The sequence below is a fragment of the Aedes albopictus genome, chromosome 3, assembly GCF_035046485.1.
Source record: "Aedes albopictus strain Foshan chromosome 3, AalbF5, whole genome shotgun sequence".
Lineage (NCBI taxonomy): Eukaryota > Metazoa > Arthropoda > Insecta > Diptera > Culicidae > Aedes > Aedes albopictus.
In genome coordinates, this window is record NC_085138.1 from 380,864,052 (window position 1) to 380,887,045 (window position 22,994).

A 22,994-nucleotide genomic window follows, 5' to 3' on the forward strand; every position below is an offset into this window, starting at 1 on the left:
GATTCTTTCTTAAATGTCTTCAAGTAATCCTCTAGAGAACTTCCGTGGAAACTTCTCCATGGATTCCTTAAGAAACCCCACTTGGGACTCTTTCGAAAATCTTTCGCGGTCGTCCAAAAAATTCACCAGCGATTCTTTCACAAAATAAGAAGTTCAGAATTCCTTTAAGAATTCATGGATTCTTTCTGAGAGTTGTTGAAGGATTGTTCCTGCAATTCCCCCAGAAATTTCTCCAAGGATTTCTCTAGAAAACCTCCCATGAATTTCTAACAAAAAGGTTTGAATTTTTTTCAGCAACTCCTCCAGGAATTAATTCACCAAATTTCCCGTGGATTCCATGGGAAAAGTGTTAAAAAAAACAAAGCTTAACGGAACGGACGCTGTTCCATAGGTTTCAGAACAAATTGCGAATAAACTCATCAACGCGAAAACAAAATCGCCTAATGCCAGTGTTTCGCTAATCGTTCATAAGGGCCACTAGCTAGAGGTAGGGCCCCTATAGCCGATGCGGTAGACGCGCGACTATTTAGCAAGAGCATGCTGAGGGTAACGGATTCGATTCCCGGTCGATCCAGGAGCTTTTCGTAATGGGAGTTTCCTTGACTTCCTCGATCATAGAGTATCTTGGTGCCTGCCACACGATCAGCAAAGGCTTAAATGCTCATTGGCAGCGAAATATCTTTATTAATAACTAGGAAGTGAAATTAACAAAAGTCAAACCTTGAAAAGTATTGGTATTTCGGATCATTAGAGGCATCAAACTGTGGCAAATTTCAGGATAATATGGTTTATACATTTATTCACAAATAAGACAATTTCCAGTAAAGAATCACTCGGGCCTCTGTGTCATCTTCAGCCTTTTATACTCTTTGGGGTGCTTTCGCTTTCGATGCAAATACATCGAGGCCGCATTCTTGAATGATTTGTCGCAGAAATCACACGAGAACGCAAGGTCTTCGGCATGGAGCGCCATGTGTTCCCTGTATGCCATCTTCGTTTGGAATGTTTTGTCGCAAATCATACACTACCGTACATTTATCCGTCCCGCTGTCACAGCCTCAACTAGTTGCGAATCGACAAGTTGGAACCTCGATGGGCGTTGAAGGATTCTTCTCGTTAGTATTGTGAACAATTCCAGGGTGAACTTGTGAATGGTGGTTTCATTCTGGTGAGACTGCATGTGATCGTCTAGCATTTGCTGCCCGGGATACTTTTCGCTGCACACGTCACAAGTCTTCGGTGTTAAGATGAGCGGTGCATCTCAAGTGTCGGAGTAGGCTACGCTTTGAAGTGAAGTTTTTGTCACATCTTTCGCAGCGAAAAGTGTCCGGCTTAAGATGAACAAGAATGTGCTCTTTAAGTCTGAACATATCGTCAAAACGATTGTTACAGCAGTACACGTAGCACTTCGAGCTGTGTTCTTGGGTGCAGTGATGCTTGAGATCTACGAAGTAATCGAATTCTTCCGAGCAGATGTGACATGCCATTTGGCAGAAGATGCGAATGTCTTCATCGGTGATTGTTGGGAGATATTCTGTCTTGCTTGGTGGATCTTTGGGAAGCTTTTCTTTCGGATGATTACCGCTTTCTGACGTATCCATTGATTGTTGGTCGTCATCACCGGAAATATGTTCTACATGGTCTTCAACTGGTTCTGGTTCTACCGCAGCAGGTTTGAGTTCAATCTCTTCGACGGTGGTGGTGGTGGCTATTGAAACGGATTCCAATTTGCCTTTGTCTACTGCTGATTCTGCAGAGTAGAGTTTTCTAACTTGGTTGTAAAAGTGATGAAACTCCAGAAGCTTGTTCCGACAGGGATCGCAAATGTAGAATGATTTTAGCTCGTCGTGCTGAAATATTGGTTATTGAGTGATCGATTTTATATCAGCAGTACAAAGTATCGTAAAACGGGGTAACATTGATCGACTGGACCATCTCAATCTTCCGGCGCGCGCAATTTTGGGTATAAATCCTCACATGTACTTTTACAGCAACGCGGGTTTGAACGGTTCATGAAATGTCCAAACGAACATTTTTCATTAAATTAAAGACTCCGTCTTCCAGCAAAGTTGTTGAGAGGCCCAAAAGCAACAACCTTTCTAACGGCGGCGGTACTTCGTTGATCCTCAGATGTTTGAGATATGATCGGTGAAGCTGAACTTTTGAGTTAAGGGAAAGGCCACACAAATTGACCAATATTCCTCCGTTGTACTGAACATTCTGGGGACTTACCGTAAACCACAAGTGCCTTGTTGCTATGCGTATAGTGGATAACTTTTCCGTGGAATAATCTTCGTCGAGTTTCACGACGCTTGCATCTTGGCTAGCGCAAAAATTGCAAGTGTTTTCCATCCTTTATCTTGTTGTCCCACCACGAAAAACTATCTACGGAAAAAGGCATGAAAGCTTCTGAGTTCTACTATAAATTGTGTTTTAAAGATAATTTACTTTTTGATTTTGAAACCGAACTTTCCTCTAGGCTGCTGCTGAAAAATTCTTTTCTCCAAACAAAAATATTGTTCAGTGCACGTCTAAAATTCTTAACACAGATATGTTTGAAACCTATACGCAAAATCGGCCCAATTCCACAGCACTTAATGCGTCCACAAGAGCATGAAGTTTGCAATAATTTCGGCGTGTAAAGTTAACTTCACTGAACGAAATCTTCCGCCGTACAAAGAATGATTTGTCGTAACAAATACGCAGAATCCGAATTTTGAATGATTTTATTGATTTTGTAGCAAAATGTGTTTACTGCGCTCTCTTGAATGAAAATCATCCTGTAATAAAATTAGAATCGGCACAAATTACGAATGTATTTGAGTTAGAGCTTGTTGTGATTGATTATCATCACAAAACCATCTGAAATCGTTTCTACATGTGCCTTATACTGAAAATCATTCAATACACAGAACGAAAATCCTTACGACTCGAGTATGATTCCTCATTCAATCGTGTGCTCAATCCATCATTCCTAAAAAACGTTATCGAATGATTCTCCGCACATTTTCTGTCGGATTTTTGTTCGACTTCTGTATTATTATTTTCTGCAAGTTGTCTGACAAATTTTAACAGGCAGAATGTGCATACCGTCTACCCCCGTTGGTTTGACCTCATCTAATCTGAACACTTTTTAATTTGACCTCTAATCTGCACATCGTTCAAACTAAAAATGGTTCAAACGTCATTCTGCTCATGGAATGGGGTGAAACGGAACACAGAATCAAAACAAAACAGCAAAAAGGGTTTTTCGATGCCCACAGGGTTACTAAAAGTTCAAATTAAAAAATGAACCCCGTTGGTTTGCATGAGGTGTCGTTCAAACCAACGGGGGTAGACGGTATGAGCATAATTCGAAAACAAGCTGAATGTATTCCATCACAGACCCATTCCGAAAATCATTCTATTTTAGTTTGGCTGTTCATTTTGTTGTTGACGCACCATTTTAAGATAGAAAAAAAAACAAATGGAGCTAACGTGAAGTCCAAAACATTTATGCGAATGTTACACATTTGTGTGTGCCATGGAATTAGTGCTCTGTGATTGCAGCTGATTGCTTGCCATGTATAATAAGTCTGATGAAAAAAACAAACAGAAGAAACGTCAAAACCGACGTTAACGTCGATTTGCTGTCACCCTGCATACACGGAGGGACGAAAGCATTCAGAAGTGATTTTATTTTACCCCACTTCGAGGTTGTGTGCGTCAAGTCAATTTTGAGTTGATAGGATCGATGTTTATGTTGGGTTGTTCTCGTTCGCTTCAGTATGAAAATAGATATTTATTTATGTAATATCGAGTTGCAAAAAAATGATATTTTTAGCATGAGTTGTACATTTAACATGTATTTCATTTCTATCAAAAATATAAATGTTCATGGAGTAACGAATATTTTTGCATTTGCAACCGGCGTTTTTTTTTCTATAGCTGTTAGTACATAGGGTCAAAAACAACTAAATGCTCACCAGCATTCACTGATGTGTCTTGTATAAATTGCAACACTTATCGTTGAACAATTCGTCACTGAAATGGGCTTCTTTAACGGTGTTGAGATAATTCAATATAATATTATGAAACTGCATGTCAAACTAAGCCGAAATCCAAATTTTCATAATTTTTGGTGCCCGGGAACCTATTTAAAAATCAATTTGAAGTTTGTATGGGAGCTATTTGTCGAATCACCCCTCGTCGCTTTTTGTACTGGGCGCAGCTGTCAAACTGTTGCCCAGCTGTCAAAAGGTGATTTCAAAAAATCTCTTTGAAATTGCTTTTAGGTACCTACCAAAATAAAGCTTTAAAAATCTGTAAAATTCATAGTGGCTCAGAAAAAGGTGCTCTCTTATATACCCACTTCACGTAATTTATGTTTAGTCCCTTACTGTCAGAGCTGTCAGATCAGTGTAACACGCTAAATATAATTTACACAAAAGGCAATTTACACGGAAAAAGATACACGGTTATGAATATTATTGGGCACCGGACTGGACACACAAATTTGATCATTTTCTTTGCTACATCGAGGTCTTGAAATTAGTCTATGGCCGAACTGAAAGATCTCTATCCTGGGCGATTGACTGCCATCGCCTTGACCTGTGGCCAGGTCAAATTTATGTCGGCTTGCTTGATTTCGTCGTTCAGGCTGCGCCGCCATGAGCCTCTGGGTCTGCCTCTGCTGCGATGTCCTGCTGGGTTCCAGTCAAACGCTTGTTTGCAGATTTCGTTTTCGCCCCTGCGTATCCCGGGTAGAGGTGAAATACTGACGATCAAAACGTGATATTGGTTTGATTGATATAAGAGATAAAAGGTCTGAAAATAATATCTGATAAATGTTCCTGGAACATCTGAACAGCATAAAAATTTGATATTTCAAGATCAAACGAATAGCTTGCTGCTATTGGTTGGTTAGATCTTACAAGATCTAATTATGATCTGATGATGATGTTCCAGGAGTAAATTTTAGGTATTATTTTCAGATCTTTTATCTCTTATATCAATCAAACCAACATCACATTTTGATCTCAACATCAAAATATGCTATTGTTGAGCTCTTTTCCTCTACCCGGGTAGAGTGTGGCCGACCCACCTCCACTTTCACTCCGACTTTCTGTCGCTATCGGCTTTCGATAACATCGTCGATGGAGCTCCACGTTGGAGATATAATTGTGAGGCCAAAAGTACGAATTATTGATGAAGACCTGCAGTCCATACCAAGTTTCACTGGCGTACAGCAGCAGCACAGATTTTGAAGTTTTGAAGTAGAATGGAATTAAGTGAATACATCAACAAGCAATGTTATGATTTACAACGAGAAAACTGATTTTCATTTTTCGAAACAGTTGCTTCAACTTTTAGCCTTGGTTATTAATGTGACTTTCCCGCCTTTCTCATTAACAAAAATGTCTCTCGGTGACAACTGCAGAGATGCAGGGGTTGTCTGGTTTCTTATAGCCGCACTAACATTCCTTTCCTCGCGCAGTAGAAATTACGAATTGTACGGTCGTACATGGATAAATAAAACATGGTAAATAGTTGAAATTTCACATTTATTTCAGGCTTTTTTCTTCTTCAAAATCTGGTTATGTTAACCAAAGTTCCCTATGTTGTTTTTTTTTTCTTATAATCATCGTATTCTACTTCTCAGTTTATTGATTGAAATTTGTGTGAAAACTTTTACAACCTGTGTGAAAAGTTGCTTTTCTATCAGCGGAAAAATTAGCTTGCTGTCTCATACCGAGGCTTCAACTTTAGCTTTTTCCACTCTTTCGGGTGCTTATGCCTCCGATGCCACTGCATGGTGCTTGAGGTTCTAAATGGCTTACCGCAGAAATCGCATGCGTACAAAAGTTGTCCAGCATGGAGTGCGATGTGTTCCCTGTATTTCGCTTTTCGGTGAAATACTTCGTCGCAAATCGTACACTTTCGTCCACTCGGTTCCGGTGTGGGGTCATCTAGTTGGGGATCGAAACACCGGCTGGAAGCACGATGGGCGTTGAGAGTTTCTCGGCTATCGAACTTCTTATGGCAAACCTTACAGCTTTGCGGTAAATCAGTTGATTTGTGAACCATTCCCATGTGACAGGCAAGCCTGGCAAACGTAGTGAATTCTTTCGGGCACAAGTCGCACTTGTGAATGGTGGTTTTCTTCTGGTGAGATTGCATATGATCGTTCAACATTTCCTGGCTGGGACATTTTTTTGTGCAAAAGCCACATCCGAAAACCTGATCTTCCGCGAACAGGTGACCAGCACTCTTCAAGTGTCGACTAAGGTTACCTTTTGTAGTGAGGTTTTTGTCGCACTTTTCGCAGCGAAAAATGTCCGGCTTAAGATGAAAAAGTATGTGATCCTTAACCCTATCTAATCTATCTAGACGAGTGTTACAGCAATACACGTAGCACTTCGAGTCGTGCTCTCGGGTGCAATGAGCCTTCAGATCTTCGTAGTAATCGAACTCTTCCGAGCAGATGTGACATTTCATTTGGCAGTAGATGCGAATATCTTCATCGGTGATTGCTAGGCGCGGGTCTTCCTCACTTGGCTGATCTTCGGAAAGCTTTTCATTTGAATTTTCGTTTCGTGTTGCATCGGCGGGTTCTTCGTGGTCATTTTCGTCGTCATTAACATCGGATAGAATTTCTTCATCTACTTCCACTGACTCTGGTTGTATAGTAAGTGATTTAAGTTCAATTTGGTCAGCGTTTGTTGGAACGGATTCCAACTTGTTTTCGTTTACTATCGGTTGTCCAGAGTAGAGCTGTCTTATTTGGCAGTAAAAGTGATGAAATTCTAGGAGCTTGTTCCGACAGGCATCGCAGATATAGAATGATTTTAGTTCTTCGTTCTGAAATATTAATGTTTAGAATTGTAGTTGAATCATTTTCCACAGACAAACAGACGTAACACCTTGAACGATTTTCATTCAAATCCATCGCCCAGTTCACACTACCATCACCTGGTGGAAAAGTTGCACAAATCACTGTGTTGTGCAATACCGTCAACAGAAGGCGCTAGTGTGAAACGTCAAACGCACAGAAAAACGATGCGCGCGCCTCTGGTTGTGAAAGCCACAACTACGAAAATTAAAAATGATCGTTAAAACCGTGAAATGGAAATTTCGCAAGTGTTACGTTTGTTTGTCTGTGCATTTTCTGTCTGTGGTAAAGTATGGTAGAAGCGAAGACTACTTTATCAAGAAGACATGCAACTCTGTTTTTTCCCCATACTAACGGCAAGCGTCACTCACGGCACCGCCGCCTAGTGAGCTAAGGTGGTACCTTCGTGTAAAAGTGTAAGAGTGTGTTGGTGCGGGTATGAAAATTTACACGCACTATCATGAATAGTGCCACCTTCATACGGGGTGGCACTGCTTGCACTGACTCCCGTTTTTCAGCAGTGCTGCAAGTCTTCTTGATAATGTGGTCTTCGGTAGAAGCATTAGTTTTGGCCAGTCGGGTGTTTTGGCCATAGGGCGTTATACAGCATGTTGCGATCTGAATCGGCATAAATTTACTTTTGGCTAGTAGATTTTGATATTATGTTACGATTACAGCTGATAAACTTTGGGGTCTCCAGTTGGTTAAGGCTATGACCGCCAATCCAGAGACGGCGGGTTCGATTCCCGTTCCGGTCGGGGAAATTTTCTCGACTCCCTATGGGCATAGTGTATCACAATGTGCACATTTTGTGCAATGGCAGGCAAGGAAAGCCCTTAACCCTGGAGCAGTCGCGTCTTCGGCCACTCTCAGCGACATCACGCGACCACTCACTCCCGGGATAACAACTGTGGAAGCGCTCAAAGAACACTAAGTTGAAGAGAGGCGCCTGCCAAGTTCCTGTGGGAACGTAGAGCCAGAAAGAAGAAGAAGAAGAAAAAGCTGGTAAAACCATACATTTTGATAAAAAAATGATAGACAAAATAACCCAACAAACATTTTAGCTGCATAAAAGTTTAACAAACGAATCTTAAGCAAACCTTAGCTTAAAAACCGGTAATTGAGCTATCTCTGTTTATTGGGAACTTTCCCTAAAAAATCAGCACTCATATATCTATTCTGGCCAGGTGTTTCTAATTTGGCTACTCTCATAAGAATTAAATGCGATTGGCCAAAATAAAAATCAAAATTAGGAATGTGAAAAAACTAACAGTTAGTTACTATGTGTTTTACCACAATAGATCAAAATAATGGTCGCAGTGATGAAAATACCCGACATGGAATAAAAATAATATTTGCTTCTATTTTGGCCAGTGCTAATTTTAATACAAAAATCAAGTAGGGTATTGGTTCCCTTATTAAGCAATGTAGCTCCCATTTTCATCCTACGAAATACAAAGGTGTTTTGTTTCTTATTTTTGCATTTTTTGTTAGAAGGGAGCACCCATGAAAACAAAAAGATCGGAATCAATCGGTGCCGTAATCGCTTGTTTTCGAATAGAATAAATATGGGAGCGTAAAATTACTAATGGAACACATACCCTATTAGCTTGATTTCTTAATTTTTTATACAAAATATAGATTGAAGTCTTTCAATTGACATACTGCTAGTTTTCATTAGTGTTAGGAATACTCACTTGCGAAAAGTTATACTCAATCGCTTCTATCTCAGTCCAGAAGCACGCTATCAAAAAATGATGTTTGAAGGGCTTTTAGATTGTAGTTTAGTCTAAAAGTTTGCCGTATAAAGTAAAGGTCGCAGACGCATACCAAAATTGTGAGAGAGCTGTGAGCACAAGGTGAGAATAAATTACACGAATTTTACTCACCTCGTACTCAACTTTGGTATGCGTTTGCGACCTTTACTTTATTCGGCAAACTTTTAGACTAAACTACAATCTAAAAGCCCTTCAAACATTATTTTTTGATAGCATGCTTCTGGGCTGAGATAGAAGCTAGTGAGCATCACTCTTACAAGTGAGTATTCCCAACACTGGTTTTCATAGGTTTATCGGTATTTTTTTTTTTTGACAAACGGTTTCCCTTAGACTGGCCAAAACCGGTGACCGTACCCTACCGTAAAACGGAGTATCATTGATCAGCGTGGTAACTTTGGTCGGCTTAACCATCCTATTGAAATGTTTGAATAAACATTTTTCACAGCTTCTGAACTCTATTGGTGATTCGGAATCTGGTTACAAAAAGACATGGTTTATTCAACGAATTGCAAAATGCTGAGTGGACAACGAGCATCCAACATAGCAAAGATCCTCATAAGTTCCTACCTCACGCTTTTACGAGAGACGATCCATCTAAGAACTGAACTAAACTACTCAATTTACATGAAAATTTAAGAAATAAGGACAAAACAAACAATATTTTCGGTTACCGATCCGGTAACAAAATAGGAGCTATACGATTGGAGCCTTGGTACATGGAATGCTAGGAACACAGATGAGTATTTTAACTCGTCTTAACGATCCATAAACTTCAACGAGTGCACCTGAACGGCTATCTATAGCCTCATCATTTTTATATGAACGAAATCGCTACCAACTCAGTGACTCTCTTTTATTCTGTCTAGGTATAAGCATCATATAACGTATCCAAATTTAGGCAGCGTATTCGACCCCGAGTTAAGCAAGCAAAAGTAACAAAACGTATAAAGAAACATTTATCATTTTGGTAATCAACATTACCACAAATCAACAAAATCAAAATAATCAAAAGCCTATTTACCTAAGCACATTTAAAATATTCATACAATATTGGTTACCTAAATTTTCGAACTTGAACCGTCGAAGACCTAAATTTTCGAAGAACCGTCAGTGACAGACCGCAGCACACATTGATCAATGTTTCTCCGGATTACGGTACTGAACATTTATTTATAAGGACTTACCGTAAACCAAAGGTGCCTTGCCGCTATATTTACGATGGATGGATTTCCGGTGGAGTAATCTTCTTGAAGCGCGACGACACTCTGGTCTTGGTGAGCGCAAAAGCCGCAAGTGTTTTCCATCCGGGTATGTCTTGTTTACCTGTCACAGAAACTTAGTTGAAAAAATATGAAAGATTACCTATTTTAAGATATACCTAGTTTGCTTTCAATATAACTTACATGTTCGTTCGAAAGATGAACAAGTTTGTTTACATCTGTTTGTTTTGCTCAACGTTTCTGTCTTTGCATATACTCGACGGCATTCAATGACAGCATTATAAATGAAACGAACTTGATTATCAAAAGACCAATTGGATTGGATGTCTTTAACCACTGCACGCTAGTTTGAAAATACCCATTTAATGGGGTTCTTGTACCCATTTTTTGATTCAATATGGAGCTGTCAAAAGATGGGTGTTTTTATGAAAACAAATAATGGGTACTTTAGCCCCATTATGAAGTTTCCTCTCTTAACATTATAATGGGTAAATAATACGCATATCAATTAGAAAAAAAATCAAGTTTGCCATTTCTCAACTTTGCGGTTTTGTGGTATCGTCGGTTGAAGAATTTGATAAAAGTGGTGATTATGTACAGGAAGGAGAAGGAAACATTTTGAATAATTAATATTCAACCCGTGTATCAACCCGTAAGTAATGTCAGTGAATATTTTTGTAAGTTGTTCCCATCAAAATACGTTTCTAATTGCAGTTCCTCGAGAGATGTTGTGGATATTTGCGAACGATTAGGATTTCCTGGAGCAGTTTAGAAAAATGGTGCGGAAAACTAAATATGATGTTCTACGCTTCAATAGACGGAAATATATACTATAGTTTAACAGAAAACCATTGTTTTTTCATCATTTCTTTTTGATATCATTTGAATAAAACCCATAATAAACATAACCTCAAACTGCAAAATCGTTCTCGAAATAATGGGGCATTTTTACCCATTTTTTGTGCAAACAACAAGAGTGAAAAATACCCATTTTATGAAGTTTGGAGCGAATACCCATTAATGGGTAAACGGCAAATACCCATTAAATGGGTTAAGCCACTTTAGTTCGAAATGGGTACTAAAATACCCATTAATGGGTATTATCAATCTAGCGTGTGGATATATATTAAATGCTATAATAGACTTAAAAATGAACAACCGAGGATTTCAAGATGTTTCAGACTAATCGACAAGAATCAGTAAGTCAGGCTAACAAAAATTAACAAATTGAACCACCATCACCTATCTGCATTACTACTGGTGTCATTATACTAGTGCACACTGCGCGAATCACACAACAATAACAACGATATTCAAGCTTTTAAGGACAAACTTCTTGAAATCCCGCTTCAACAGTGCATCAGAACTTCAGATGCACAAATCTCACGAAGCAAGCTTCAAACAACAGTGCATTCTATTATTCTGTTCTTGCTCACTTGTATTAAGCTTAAAATATGAAGCTCTGGGGTGCTGGTTTTGCTTACAAACAGATTTGTGCTTTCAAAATCGTGAGTAGGTGCCCAAGTCGGCCATTGTGGCGGCCATTTTGGGATTCTAACAAGTCTGTCCTTAAGTTACGATTGAACTGAAATATAAACGATGCATAAGAAAGTAGTTATTTCTCATAAAAGAATGAATAGGAACTTTTTCCGTTTAAATTTGAAAACGCATTTCACAAGAAAAAAACTGAGAAAACATTAAAAATACACGCATTTATTTGTTGTTCATCGCATTTAAGATAACATATTGTCGGGCCGCCACCAAACCGGACGTCGCAAATCAAGTCGCGACGCGTCCCAACTCGCGTGTAGTAGTGCGTATGGGACCGTTCATAAACCACGTAGACTTTTTGGGGGGAGGGGGGGGGGGGGTCTGGCCAAAGTCTACGCTCCATACAAATTTCAAAATTTTTGTATGGACAAAAGTCTACGAGGGGGGAGGGGGGGGGGTCTGAGATGGCCAAATTTTGGTCTACGTGGTTTATGAACAGCCCCTATTATAGATAGTAGAGTAAACATAGATCCGTGTTGATGAATCCGTTGTATCCAAACGAACTGTCAAAATCTGTATCCAAACGAGCATGACGTCACGATTTGGACAACATCAATGGAGCGCATGACGTCATATTCAACCGTCGCACTCTTGAAAATTACTACTAACACGCTTGAAACATTTTAGTCAGCGGTGTCCGCGGATCTATGTTTACTCTACTATCTATAGTGCGTATCCTTCCCGTTGTTGTCAGCAACACAACACACTAGATGCGAAATAGTTGCGACACTTGTGGACCAAGGAAATGCCAATTTTTAATTGAATGTCTGTCTTGATTCCAACAAGTGCTCTCGACGCTACTAATTCGTGCATGAAAATTGACTTTTTGGTAAAAGGCCCGGAGTTTTTGGCATATATTAATAATTCTTGATAAATAACGAATTAACCACTATCTCGCTATCTTGCTATGATCGAAATCTTTTGTCTCCAAAAATATGTAAATGGTTTCAAAAGCAAATATTTTGAGAAATGGACATACACAATAACGTAATGTGCATAAATGTCCCAAGAAAAATCAAAAAGTTCAGAAATTCATTCAGGGATTTCCTTGAAAATGTCTCCGAGGATTTACTCTAGAATTGCTTCAAAAATTTGCCTTTACAAATTATTTAAGAGACTGTTTAACCCTGTTTGCCCAGGGTTTCAGAAATTCCTGTAGGAAAATTCAAAAATTTCTCTAGAGATTCGTTTGTGAAATTCATTGGAAATTTCTTTCGAAAATCTACTGACAATTTCTTCAGAAATTCTTCTAAAAAATCTTTAAAAAAAATCTTACGGAAATTTTTCCGAGTAGATATTTGGACAAAAATCTCTCACCGATTATTTAAAAAATCCTCCTTGGGTTCATTCGGAAATTTTCTTCAAGGATTTGTTTAGAAATTCATATTATTCTGCAAGTTTCACAAAGAATTCTATCAAAGCATCTTGCATGATTTTCTTCTGAAAATCCTCCATTTATTTCATAAAAAATAACCATGAATTTGAGCAGAAATTCCTCCTCTTGAAATTCCTAAAATTTGTTCAGAGATTCCTTCTGAAATTTCTTTAGACATTTATTCATAAATTTCTCCAGTCAACTTTCAGCGATGCCTTCAGAAACTATTCCAGAGTTTTTTTAGGAAATGTTTCACTAATTCATTGAGAAATTTGTACTGGGGGTTTTGTGGAAACTCTTCCACGGATTTCACCAGAAATTCCTACAACAACTTCCAGTTTCTCCAGAAATTCCTGAAGTTTTACAAGGAGTTGTGTATGAGTTTTTGTGCAGAAAATCTTCCAGGGATTTCTTTAGAAAACCCTTCAGAGGAATTTCGGGAATTTTCTGGATTTTTTTTTCTCGAAAAATCCTTCGGAAATTCTTTTGAGCATTCTCTCAAATAATCTTCTAAGGGTTTATTGCAATACTTTCTTCGAGGTTTGTTGAAGAAATGGCCCCAGGGATTTTTTCAATCTGAATTTCTGTCAGAAAATCTTCCTGGGATTTCTTTAACCTTCTTCGGGCATTAAAAATAAAGTTAGGAATAATGCATTGGGGTCATTATGACCCAGAAATTCAAACTCTTATAGGATGATGATTTTTCCACCAATGACCAATGTCTTATTTGATAAATAATTTCGTCAAGAATGTGTTGATATGTTGAAACAGTGGTTCCGGGAACATTGGCCACTGGGAATCTGCTACACAGGGCACCATGTCGGACATGTGGGATAGCACTACATTTTGACAGTTGTTGTGGAATATCTCGCGTTCTGAACCACTTAGAAGGATACTTCAGCAAAGTTGCTCAGAAGTCTAATAGCTTTAGCATAAAAAACAGTTTAGTTCGAGAACTACTAGGCGCTAGTGTTATTAGGAACTTTCAGTTCAGTCTGAACGTCCTGGATCACTTAGAAGGATACAGTCTCCGGCAAAGTTGCTCAGAAGACTAAGAGCTTTCGCAAAGAAAACAATTTAGTTCGAGAATCACTCACTGTGTGGCGCTAGTGTTCTTACTAGCTTCCAGTTCAGTCTGAACGTCGTATATCTCGCGTTCTGGACCATTTATAAGGATATTGTCTTCGGCAAAGTAACTCAGAAGACTGAGAGCTTTCGCAAAGAAAACTATTTAGTTCGACAATCACTCACTGCGTGGCGCTAGCCTTCTGATGAACTTCCTGTTTAGTCTAAACGTCGTATATGTCGCGCTCTGGACCACTTAGAAGGTCTTCGGCAAAGTTACTCAGAAGACTAAGAGCTTTCGCATAGAAAACAATTTTATTCGAGAATTAATCACTACGTGGCGCTAGTGTTCTTATGAGCTCCCAGTTTAGTCTTAACGTCGTTTATCTCGCGTTCTGAACATCTTGGAAGGATACTGTATTCAGCAAAGTTGCTCATTAGATTAATGGCTTTCACATAGAGAATAGTTTAGTTCGACAATTACTCACTACGTGACACTAGTGCTTTTGGACGCTTTTAGTTTAGTCTTATCGGTCTGAATCACCTAGGTGAATGCTGTCTTCGGCAAAGTTACCCAGAAGACTGAAAGGATTCCCTTGTGTAATTTTGGTAACAATTCCTTTGAAAAGTCCTTGTGTATTCTTTTAAAGTGCCTTCAGCTATTTCGTCTTTCAAACTTATTTGAAAATTGCTTTTTGAAATATTACGGCAAATTTTTTGAGAACTTCTTTGGCAAACACCTTGATTTTTGGAAATTTTTCAGGTAATTTCTTTGAGATTTTTTCTCCGGTCATACAATTGTATTTGTTCAATTCGTAAGAGACTATCTAATTGGATATCCAAATTAATAACTATCGGAATTCTGTAAGGGTTTTCCAGAGAAATTCTGAAGAAATTTTAAGAATTTAAATTTAGCAAGGATCTATTGGAACAATTACAAAAGTTATTGTCAGCTAAATTTCAAAAGGGATTGCAGGTGAAACTTCCAAAGAAATTGATGAAAAAAATCCCGTAGGAGTTGCCTGAAAAATTTGCACACCGTCTTCAGTCAGAGATCACAGACTGAATAAAACTTACACTAGAAAAAACATGTAATACTGTAAGACATCCAGTAGCCCAATTAAGGATTTTTCGTTTGACGAAAGTTTTTTTTCGACTGGAATGGGAGTCGAACCCACAACCCATGGCCTACAATACTTCTAAAAGGCTGGCGTCACTAACAGTACGATCACAAACCCCACAGTTATGTTGTAGGTATTTGCAAATATAATAACTTTAATAAATTTCCAATATTACTGCTGAGAAATTTCCAAAAGAGTTATCGAACGAAATTCCAAAGGAATTGCCGAAATAGTTTCCAAAAAAATAAAACTGAAGTGTTGGATCAACTCCAATGAAAATTCCTAAAAGTATTTCCAAAGAATTTGCCGAAGAAATTCCGCCAAAAGAAAATTTTTAGTTCCGCGTGCACTATTTTGACTGTAGAACTGGTAACACTGTCCCGATTTTTATAAAACTTTGACAGTGTAAAATTGTTGTGTGAAACTGTTTACAGTGAAAATTTCAGCCATTTTTGTTGAGTACTTTCAAAGTAAGAGCAGTTTGAATTTCACTATACCAAAAACCACATCTGCTTATTGTGACATAGTGCGACATATATGGCTATAACTTTTTAACGGTATGATCAAATTGGATGAAATTTTGACAAACTACTTCTACATACATACTTTACGTACATAAAAATTTTCATTGAAATCGGTTCAGTATTTTTGACGCCAGCGTTGAAACGGCAAAAAAGTGATATTTTCCAAAATGTTTGTTTGCACAAGATTCTCAAGTGGCAATTTCCTTGTTTCAACGATATCTCCGCCAATACTCAACCGATTTTAATGAACATTTCATGGTATTAGCTACACATAATATACTATTCATGGTAAAAAAAATAGCTATTTTGGCGAGCGCAATCAAAAGTTATACAATATTTTATGTGTGGCAATCAGGGTACGAAAAACGGATCACACCGAAAAACAAACGATTTGTCCTAAGCGGTGCATGTCGGTAACAAAGCCGCTCCGCAACAAACGCATGTCAGGCGATGAGAACAATAAAACAAACATCGCTTGCCGTGCGTTTGCCGATATTCCGGTTTTTCTGCTGAAATTTTCAACCCACATCATCGAATTCATAAGCATTTGGACGAAATAAGACTCTTGCAAACCTCAGAGTCGAGTTTCAGTTGTTAAACAATGCGAAAATCATGATGTGAATAGAACAAGACAAATATTCCTACCGTTTTTGTTGTGAACAAACTCGGAAGCGATTTTGTCATTATCTGCTAACGAAAAAACAAAGCGTTGTTGCCGTGCCTTCTTTGTTGCCTATTTTTCGCTTGCAATGCCATATTCTGCGTACACTGGTGGCAATTGCATCGTGTTCACCCTTTAGTTTGAGCATTTTTGTAAAATTTCCCATGAAAAAAAATAAAAATAAAAATATTTTCATAATAATCATAAATTCTCAAAATGTTTTATGTTAAAAAATCGGTATCCCATATATAAAAGTGTAGAAAAGTTCAAAAATAAATAGGGTCTTGTACCATTTGGACAGGTGTACCTATTTTGGGCACTTGCCGCTATAACTAAGTCAATTTTAATGCTAGTAACCTAATTTTTGACACACGTTGAGATACGTACAGTATCTAACCCTATACAAAAATTCAAATCAATTGGTATGGAATTGGCTTAGTAATAACGGCAATTTCCCAAAATAGGTACACCTTCCCAAATAGTACAAGACCCTATTAGAAAAATCAAAAACCAAATTTCACAAAATTGCGAATCATAAATAATTGCCCTCAAAAACATGTTTAAATCGATTTTAGATTACGAAAAATGACATTTAGATTAAAATCAAAAATTTGAGTATTAGAGGGTTAAACTTGGAACTTTTACCAAAATGATAGAGAAGCTTTTGTTGTTCAACTTCGCTTCTACCCCTAATTCTAAACGGACAATTTTGTTTTTGTTTTAATGGCAAATTTCTGATTTATTATGCGCCGATTATTTGCCTGCCGCTACCAATCTCAACTTATGTAAGTTCACCCCCACTGTTTGACAATATTCACGCGTTAAGTAACTCCGTCGTAGTCAAAATTTGCTCGAAATGTTGTTAAAATTCGCCAAAACCCTGCCGATTCTACCTCAAACGTCCGCTTTCGCGGCGAACTGCATCCGGCCACTGTCCACCACCAGGCGCAGCTTCTCCACAACAGATATCAACGCACGCCAAGAACTACAGGTATAGCTCTAAGCTTAGCCATAAGCCAGCCTAGTCCACGCTACTCAACTTCACATCCACTCACTCCCCTAGCTCACCTATCTCACCGAGGACGACAAGCAGGGCATCGCCGTCCTTGGACTAAATCGTGCGAAAGCTCGAAACTCTTTCAGCCGCTCGCTGGTAGATCACCTGCTAGAATCCATCGAAGTGCTTGCTCACGATAAGAATGTCCGAGTGGTCATTCTGCGCAGTTTGGTACCGGGAATTTTCTGTGCTGGTGCCGATTTGAAGGAACGGGCCACCATGACCCAACAGGACGTGGGACGGTTCGTAACCAAGTTGCGTCTGATGATGACCAATATCGAACAGCTGCCCGCTCCGGTTATTGCGGCCATCGATGGCCCAGCCCTGGGAGGAGGATTGGAGATGGCACTGGCTTGCGATATGCGGGTTGTGACCAGCAATGTCAAGTTGGGACTGGTTGAAACCAAGCTGGGAATAATTCCCGGAGCCGGTGGAACTCAACGTCTTCCGAGAATCTTGAATCCGGCGATTGCCAAGGAGTTGATCTTCACAGCTCGCCAGATCTCCGGGGAGGAGGCCAAGTCGTTGGGGATTGCTAACTATGCTGTGACGCCGAACGAAGATGGGGATGCTGCATTCCAGAAAGCCCTGGAGTTGGCCATGGAGATTGTTCCAAACGGGCCGGTTGGAGTGAGGATGGCCAAAAAAGCGATCGATAAGGGACTTCAGGTTGATCTGGCCACTGGATGTGCCATTGAGGAGGCTTGCTACGCGCAGATCATTCCCACCAAGGATCGACTGGAAGGGTTGAAGGCGTTTGCGGAGAAGCGCAAACCAAAATTTGTTGGAGAATAAGACGTAATTTGTTTTGTTTTTAACCAGGTTTGTTAACGTAACGGCTATGTGATACGAAAGTGCATTTATTTTTCTATTAAACAGAAACCGGCTGAAAGCTAAAAAATTGTTGTTTCAATATTTTCGGGGTGTTTGCTATCTGGAAAATCAGGGAATGGAAGATACCGGGGATTATTCGTGGCCATTTTTTTCCGAGATCTTTTGTCAAATCTTTAAAGTGTTTTATAACAAGATGTTTGGCAATGTCTAGAAAGATTTTTGTTTAATTCAAAGTTTTTCTTCTGATTGCAACTTGCACTTTTTCGTAAAAATAACACTTTGAAAGACTGCTGTCAACAACCTCGGTGAATATTACAAGAGACTCCGAAAAGGTCATCAAGGTTAGTTTGGTCAACGACCACATATTTATACCCACAGACTTTTTTTTTTTAAACTAACTGCAAAGTCAGGGAATTCAATTTTCAGAATCAACTCAACGCCCTGTTAAAATAAAGCTTTTTATTTTCACTAAAATTAGTATCTTACAGTTGGCAGTACTATTCGATTTTAAGCAGTTCCATCAGTTGTCGTTTGGTATCCTCAGGCGATGTTACCTTGTGTCCAATCGTTCTAGGATCAGCAAAAATTTCATGATCATTACCGCCGGGATCGGTTTTATCTCCGAAAAAGTGAATCTCTTTGAAGTTGGTACCCTTCGTTGCATGCCGCAAGCAGTACGTCTTGTCCCATCCGTTTGGAAACACGTCGAAACTGATTTGACCGCCGATACTGTACGTCAAATCGATATCACTGAACTCCTTCTTGAGAACATTGATCATTTGTTGTCTTATTTGGTATTTGTTGTCATATTCGAAAAACTCTTGTCGCTCCTTCGCCGAACAGTTCCGCCCAATAGGACTTACGTTTAACATCCCGGTCCTAAACTCGACAAAAGTTCCCCTCTTAATCGGAATGTCCAATTCCGAGAAGTATTTCAACACGAAATTGATGAACCTTTTCAGAACATCTTCTCCCAAATGCTGCGCCACTGACACCCGCCCAACTTCCACTCCTTTCTCGTATTGAATCAATCCATTCTCCGGATAGACGTAGTCGAACTTTTCCATAATCTCCCGTCCGCTCAGCTGTTCGAACATCTTCTCCAGATCGGATCCTCCCACCAGTCCGATGGTGGCCCTCGGTTGAACCTTCTTGTACAAAAACTCCTTGAAGTCATCGTCGATCTTGACGCGCGGTCTGGTCAGCGTTCCGTCGACGTCGAACAGCAGTAGAATCTCGTCCCGCTTCAGATCCATCTTTCTCCGACACGTATTGCTTGTATGGACGGCCTTACTGGTCGTAGCGCAGAACGCAGTGGCAACGAAGCGAATTTTATATCCGCTTCGTAATCTGATAAGGTTCATACGTGTATGTACTACTGAGCGCTTCATCATACACTCGTAAGCCGGGTAAACAAACGAGCTTTCGCGAGGGTAGCGACGTTAAATCAGTCGAATGTGCTACCAAGAATCTGTCAATCGATACAGTTTACCTACAACTGACGGATACATTCGTGGTCTTTGGTTACGTGTACGATTCTGACAGTTTGCTTTGTTGTATTGATGTTGGGAGGAAAAAAAGCTTTGCTGGGATAGAATGAGGACGAGGGACCTACAAACATTAGTCATAGCTCAGTAAGAAATCTTTCGATTTCATCGTTATGCGTACGTGACTAATGGCTGCTGGATGCCACTAGTGTTTAATCCATGGGCCAGAGGTCGAATTCAGAGCTGAATCAAATTCAATCATGCCACACACCTTCAAAGTGTGATTACAGCGCAGGGATAATTCGGATCGAATTGAGGTCTTCGGTGCACTTATTCCTTGTAAATGGAGGAATAAGTGCACCTAAGACGTCGAGACGATCCGAGGCGAATGTGCACTTTTATCACACTTTTTTGGCGTACCAAAAAAAGTGTGATAGGTAGTCCGATTTGAGATGTAGTCTGCAGTATCCAGGCGCGTAATTTCTGACGACGTGTCCAATTTCAAACGTAATTTCACTCTGTTGCATCGTTTTCCAACAATTATCACATTTTTGCTGGTAATCAGCAAACTTTGCTGATTTTTGGCGTGCTGATTGCATTCAGCAATACTAATTACTGAGTATCAGCAATTATTTTTCAACTTGCTGATACCTTGTTGGCTACAAAGTAACTTTACTCCAATGCCGAGCGTATAGTAGAGCACCATCTTCGTCGGTCTTGGGCGATGTTCCTCCAGTTTCCCCGAACGTGTAGGGATCGTAGATCTTCTTCAACCGCGTACAGCCAGCGAGTTCGCGGCCGCCCACGAAGTCGCCTACCTCTACCGGGTTCTCTGCTGAATATTGTTTTCGCTATTCTTTCTTCCGACATTCGCACTACGTGTCCAGCCCACTGAAGTCTGCCGTATTTTATACGTTTCACAATATTCGCCTCTTCGTACACTTGGTACAACTCGTGATTCATGCGTCTGCGCCACACTCCATTTTCTTGTTTCCCACCGAGAATTGTCCGCAGCACTTTGCGCTCAAAAACTCCAAAGACACATTCCACGCACCTCTACGCCAAGGGTGTGAAATATCAAAGTGATTGTTTCGCCCCAAGCTTTCCAGCATATGAAAAAGGGTAGATTCAATCTAAGGAAAACCATTTGTTTTACTTAAAATTTGACTAGTTACGTATTGAAATAGCTAGGTGAAGTAATAGCATTTTATGTAAGAAAAATGAAATCTTTCATTGATAATTTTCAAATATGCCTGTTGGCACGGTGAAGTTCGAAAACATTATACCTATTTTTTATCAATGTAGTATAATAACTTATATTTTATACACCCAAAGGACACTTTTCATAAAAATGGGTTTTGATATGTTTTAAGCACTTTTTGCAATAGCCGCAATTTAATGGTGTCCCGTTACGAAAATAGTATATTTGTTGTAATAGCGAATTTATTACAAGCTCTAGAAAAATGATTTTCAGGATTCTCTTAGTACTCGTGGAGACCTTTCTTCCAACATATGGGTTACCTTGATCGACGCGTTATCTTAGGCGTTACAATGGGTGCGTAGATATGGTGTCCCGTTACGAAAATTTTAAAGACATTCATAAGTGGATAAATAAGTTTGGTTTGGTCAAATATTTAACCAAAAATCTGTAACCATGATGAAATGATATTATAGGGTGTATATATTTTCGTTATCCTTCTTGGTGTAACGCCCCTACTGGAACAAAGCCCACTTCTCAGCTCTCCACGTAAACTACGTAAACAAAGGGCAGGTATTCTGGTGGATCAGTATAAAAAGTGATGTTTTATTAAGTTTTGTGATGACAGCATACTCTTTAAAAGCTATAAACTTTATAATATGTCCTATGAATTACCACCATGATGTATAAAAAGGTTTATAGAATCACACAGCGTTCAAAATTTGAAGATTCCGAAGTGATGGTTGGCATTCCTTCTTTACCCCATTCATTATACGGTGATTTACTTTTATGACGACAAACATATTTTGAAGCTTATGTTCTTATTGAAAAAATGTGTAAAATGCATCACGAAAATGGCGTAGCATTACTTTTTGTGATAACATAAATTAGTAACCGTTGATTGAAAGTCTAGCGACCTCCCTCTTGTCGTTTTGGTTGACAACTTTTTTTTCTTCTCGAAATCCGTTTGTTTGTATCGTTACTGGCTGTCGTTAGCTAAATATCAACAAAAAGCCCCCACAATCCCATCCCCTCAAAAAAAAAACTTTGTTCTCTCTAACCTCGACCAAACGGCAAGTTCAACGGTTCCCCAAAACTAACATAGAATAAAAGAAAAATCTCCTTTAAAATGTAAAATTTATTTCAACGAAAATTGGCTCCTTTATTCCCAAGGCGCATGAGCCTTCCAATAAAGGATTAAAGCAACATGCGACATATGCTTGAAAAGACTGTGTTGGAAGAATGTACTATAGATATCACTGAATCTTCTTCGGATCATTATAATGTAGAATATGGAAAACCCGAGAAGATAGATACGTCGCACAACCATAGTTTTGGAGATACAATTAAACTTCACGTACCCGACCCCCGATAACTCATTTTCAAAATGCTGGCATTTCGTCAATTTTCATTCGATTTTTTTTTGAAGTCGTCCTCGATCGATCATAAATTGGTGCTTATTTATTACACTCAAATGGCCATGTAGTATCCGAAACCATTCCGGAGATATTCCGGGTTGTACTGGGGTCAGGGGGTGGGGAAGGGATCTGTTTTGCCAAATGGCTAAAAGTGATTATTTCGTGTGTGTTGTGTTTGAGAGGCCCCCGCGGAACCTGCTCCAGATGTTACGAAGCGGCCATATCAGTTGATACATACTTAAGTCAATTTTTTCTATCCCATTTTTTCGCTCGGCATGTTTTGGTTACAAATCAGAAATGTTCCCGATGACACTCCCGTGGAATTTGTGCTAAATGTTCCGAGGTGGCCATTTAGTTGATACATACTTCAGCCTATCCACAGACAAACAGACGTAACACCTAGAACAATTTTCGTGAAAATTATCGCCCAGTTCAAACATCACCTGGTGAAAATGTTTCACGAAACACCTTGCGAAACACTGCGTTGTGCAATATCGTCAACAGAAGGCGCTAGTGTTAAACGTCAAACGCAAATAAAAACGATGTGCCCGCCTTTGGTTGTGAAAGCGACAAGTATGAAGATATAAAATGATCGTTAAAAGCATGGTCGATAGAAATTTCACCAGTGTTACGTCTGTTTGTCTGTGGTCTATCGTTTCTGACTCAGTCATTCGAAATCATGAAGATTGATATGTCGCACGGCATGTTTAGGTTGAAAGCCAGAAGTGTCCCCAATGAGGCCCCGCGGAACCTGTCACGGGAATCCGGATAGACCAACTGATTCAAATCTGGTTATAGCAGTTGTGTTTTACTATTCGCAACAAAAATTTCGTT

General features: G+C 39.3%; 4 protein-coding genes across 6 annotated transcripts; 1 reads left to right on the forward strand and 3 right to left on the reverse strand.

Annotated features, from left to right (window-relative positions):
* Positions 1-1,111: 1,111 nt before the first annotated feature.
* Positions 1,112-3,099, reverse strand: LOC134283961 (transcription factor ovo-like homolog lin-48). 2 transcript variants are annotated; one of them, XM_062855808.1, is made up of 3 exons: positions 2,449-3,099; positions 2,233-2,381; positions 1,112-1,850 (listed from the first exon to the last, which is right to left on the reverse strand). In XM_062855808.1, the coding sequence occupies exons 2-3, from the start codon at positions 2,350-2,352 to the stop codon at positions 1,227-1,229; spliced, it is 744 nt and encodes a 247-aa protein (XP_062711792.1). In that variant the 5' UTR covers positions 2,353-2,381; positions 2,449-3,099; the 3' UTR covers positions 1,112-1,226. The 2 variants fall into 2 exon arrangements, with proteins under 2 accessions (XP_062711792.1, XP_062711791.1); XM_062855807.1 differs by having other exon boundaries at positions 2,233-2,385.
* Positions 3,100-5,522: 2,423 nt separating this feature from the next.
* On the reverse strand, positions 5,523-10,202 carry LOC109399080 (GDNF-inducible zinc finger protein 1). 2 transcript variants are annotated; one of them, XM_029875275.2, is made up of 3 exons: positions 10,053-10,202; positions 9,834-9,984; positions 5,523-6,840 (listed from the first exon to the last, which is right to left on the reverse strand). In XM_029875275.2, the coding sequence occupies exons 2-3, from the start codon at positions 9,951-9,953 to the stop codon at positions 5,713-5,715; spliced, it is 1,248 nt and encodes a 415-aa protein (XP_029731135.2). In that variant the 5' UTR covers positions 9,954-9,984; positions 10,053-10,202; the 3' UTR covers positions 5,523-5,712. The 2 variants fall into 2 exon arrangements, with proteins under 2 accessions (XP_029731135.2, XP_029731136.2); XM_029875276.2 differs by having other exon boundaries at positions 9,834-9,972; positions 10,053-10,141.
* A 6,722-nt stretch (positions 10,203-16,924) lies between these two features.
* LOC109399132 (methylglutaconyl-CoA hydratase, mitochondrial) lies at positions 16,925-18,124 on the forward strand. The gene is made up of 2 exons (XM_019671571.3): positions 16,925-17,157; positions 17,230-18,124. The coding sequence occupies exons 1-2, from the start codon at positions 17,023-17,025 to the stop codon at positions 18,016-18,018; spliced, it is 924 nt and encodes a 307-aa protein (XP_019527116.3). The 5' UTR covers positions 16,925-17,022; the 3' UTR covers positions 18,019-18,124.
* A 377-nt stretch (positions 18,125-18,501) lies between these two features.
* LOC109399117 (phosphomannomutase) lies at positions 18,502-19,455 on the reverse strand. The gene has a single exon (XM_019671565.3). It carries the CDS (start codon positions 19,449-19,451, stop codon positions 18,555-18,557), a length of 897 nt encoding a protein of 298 aa, XP_019527110.3. The 5' UTR covers positions 19,452-19,455; the 3' UTR covers positions 18,502-18,554.
* Between the last annotated feature and the right edge of the window lie 3,539 nt (positions 19,456-22,994).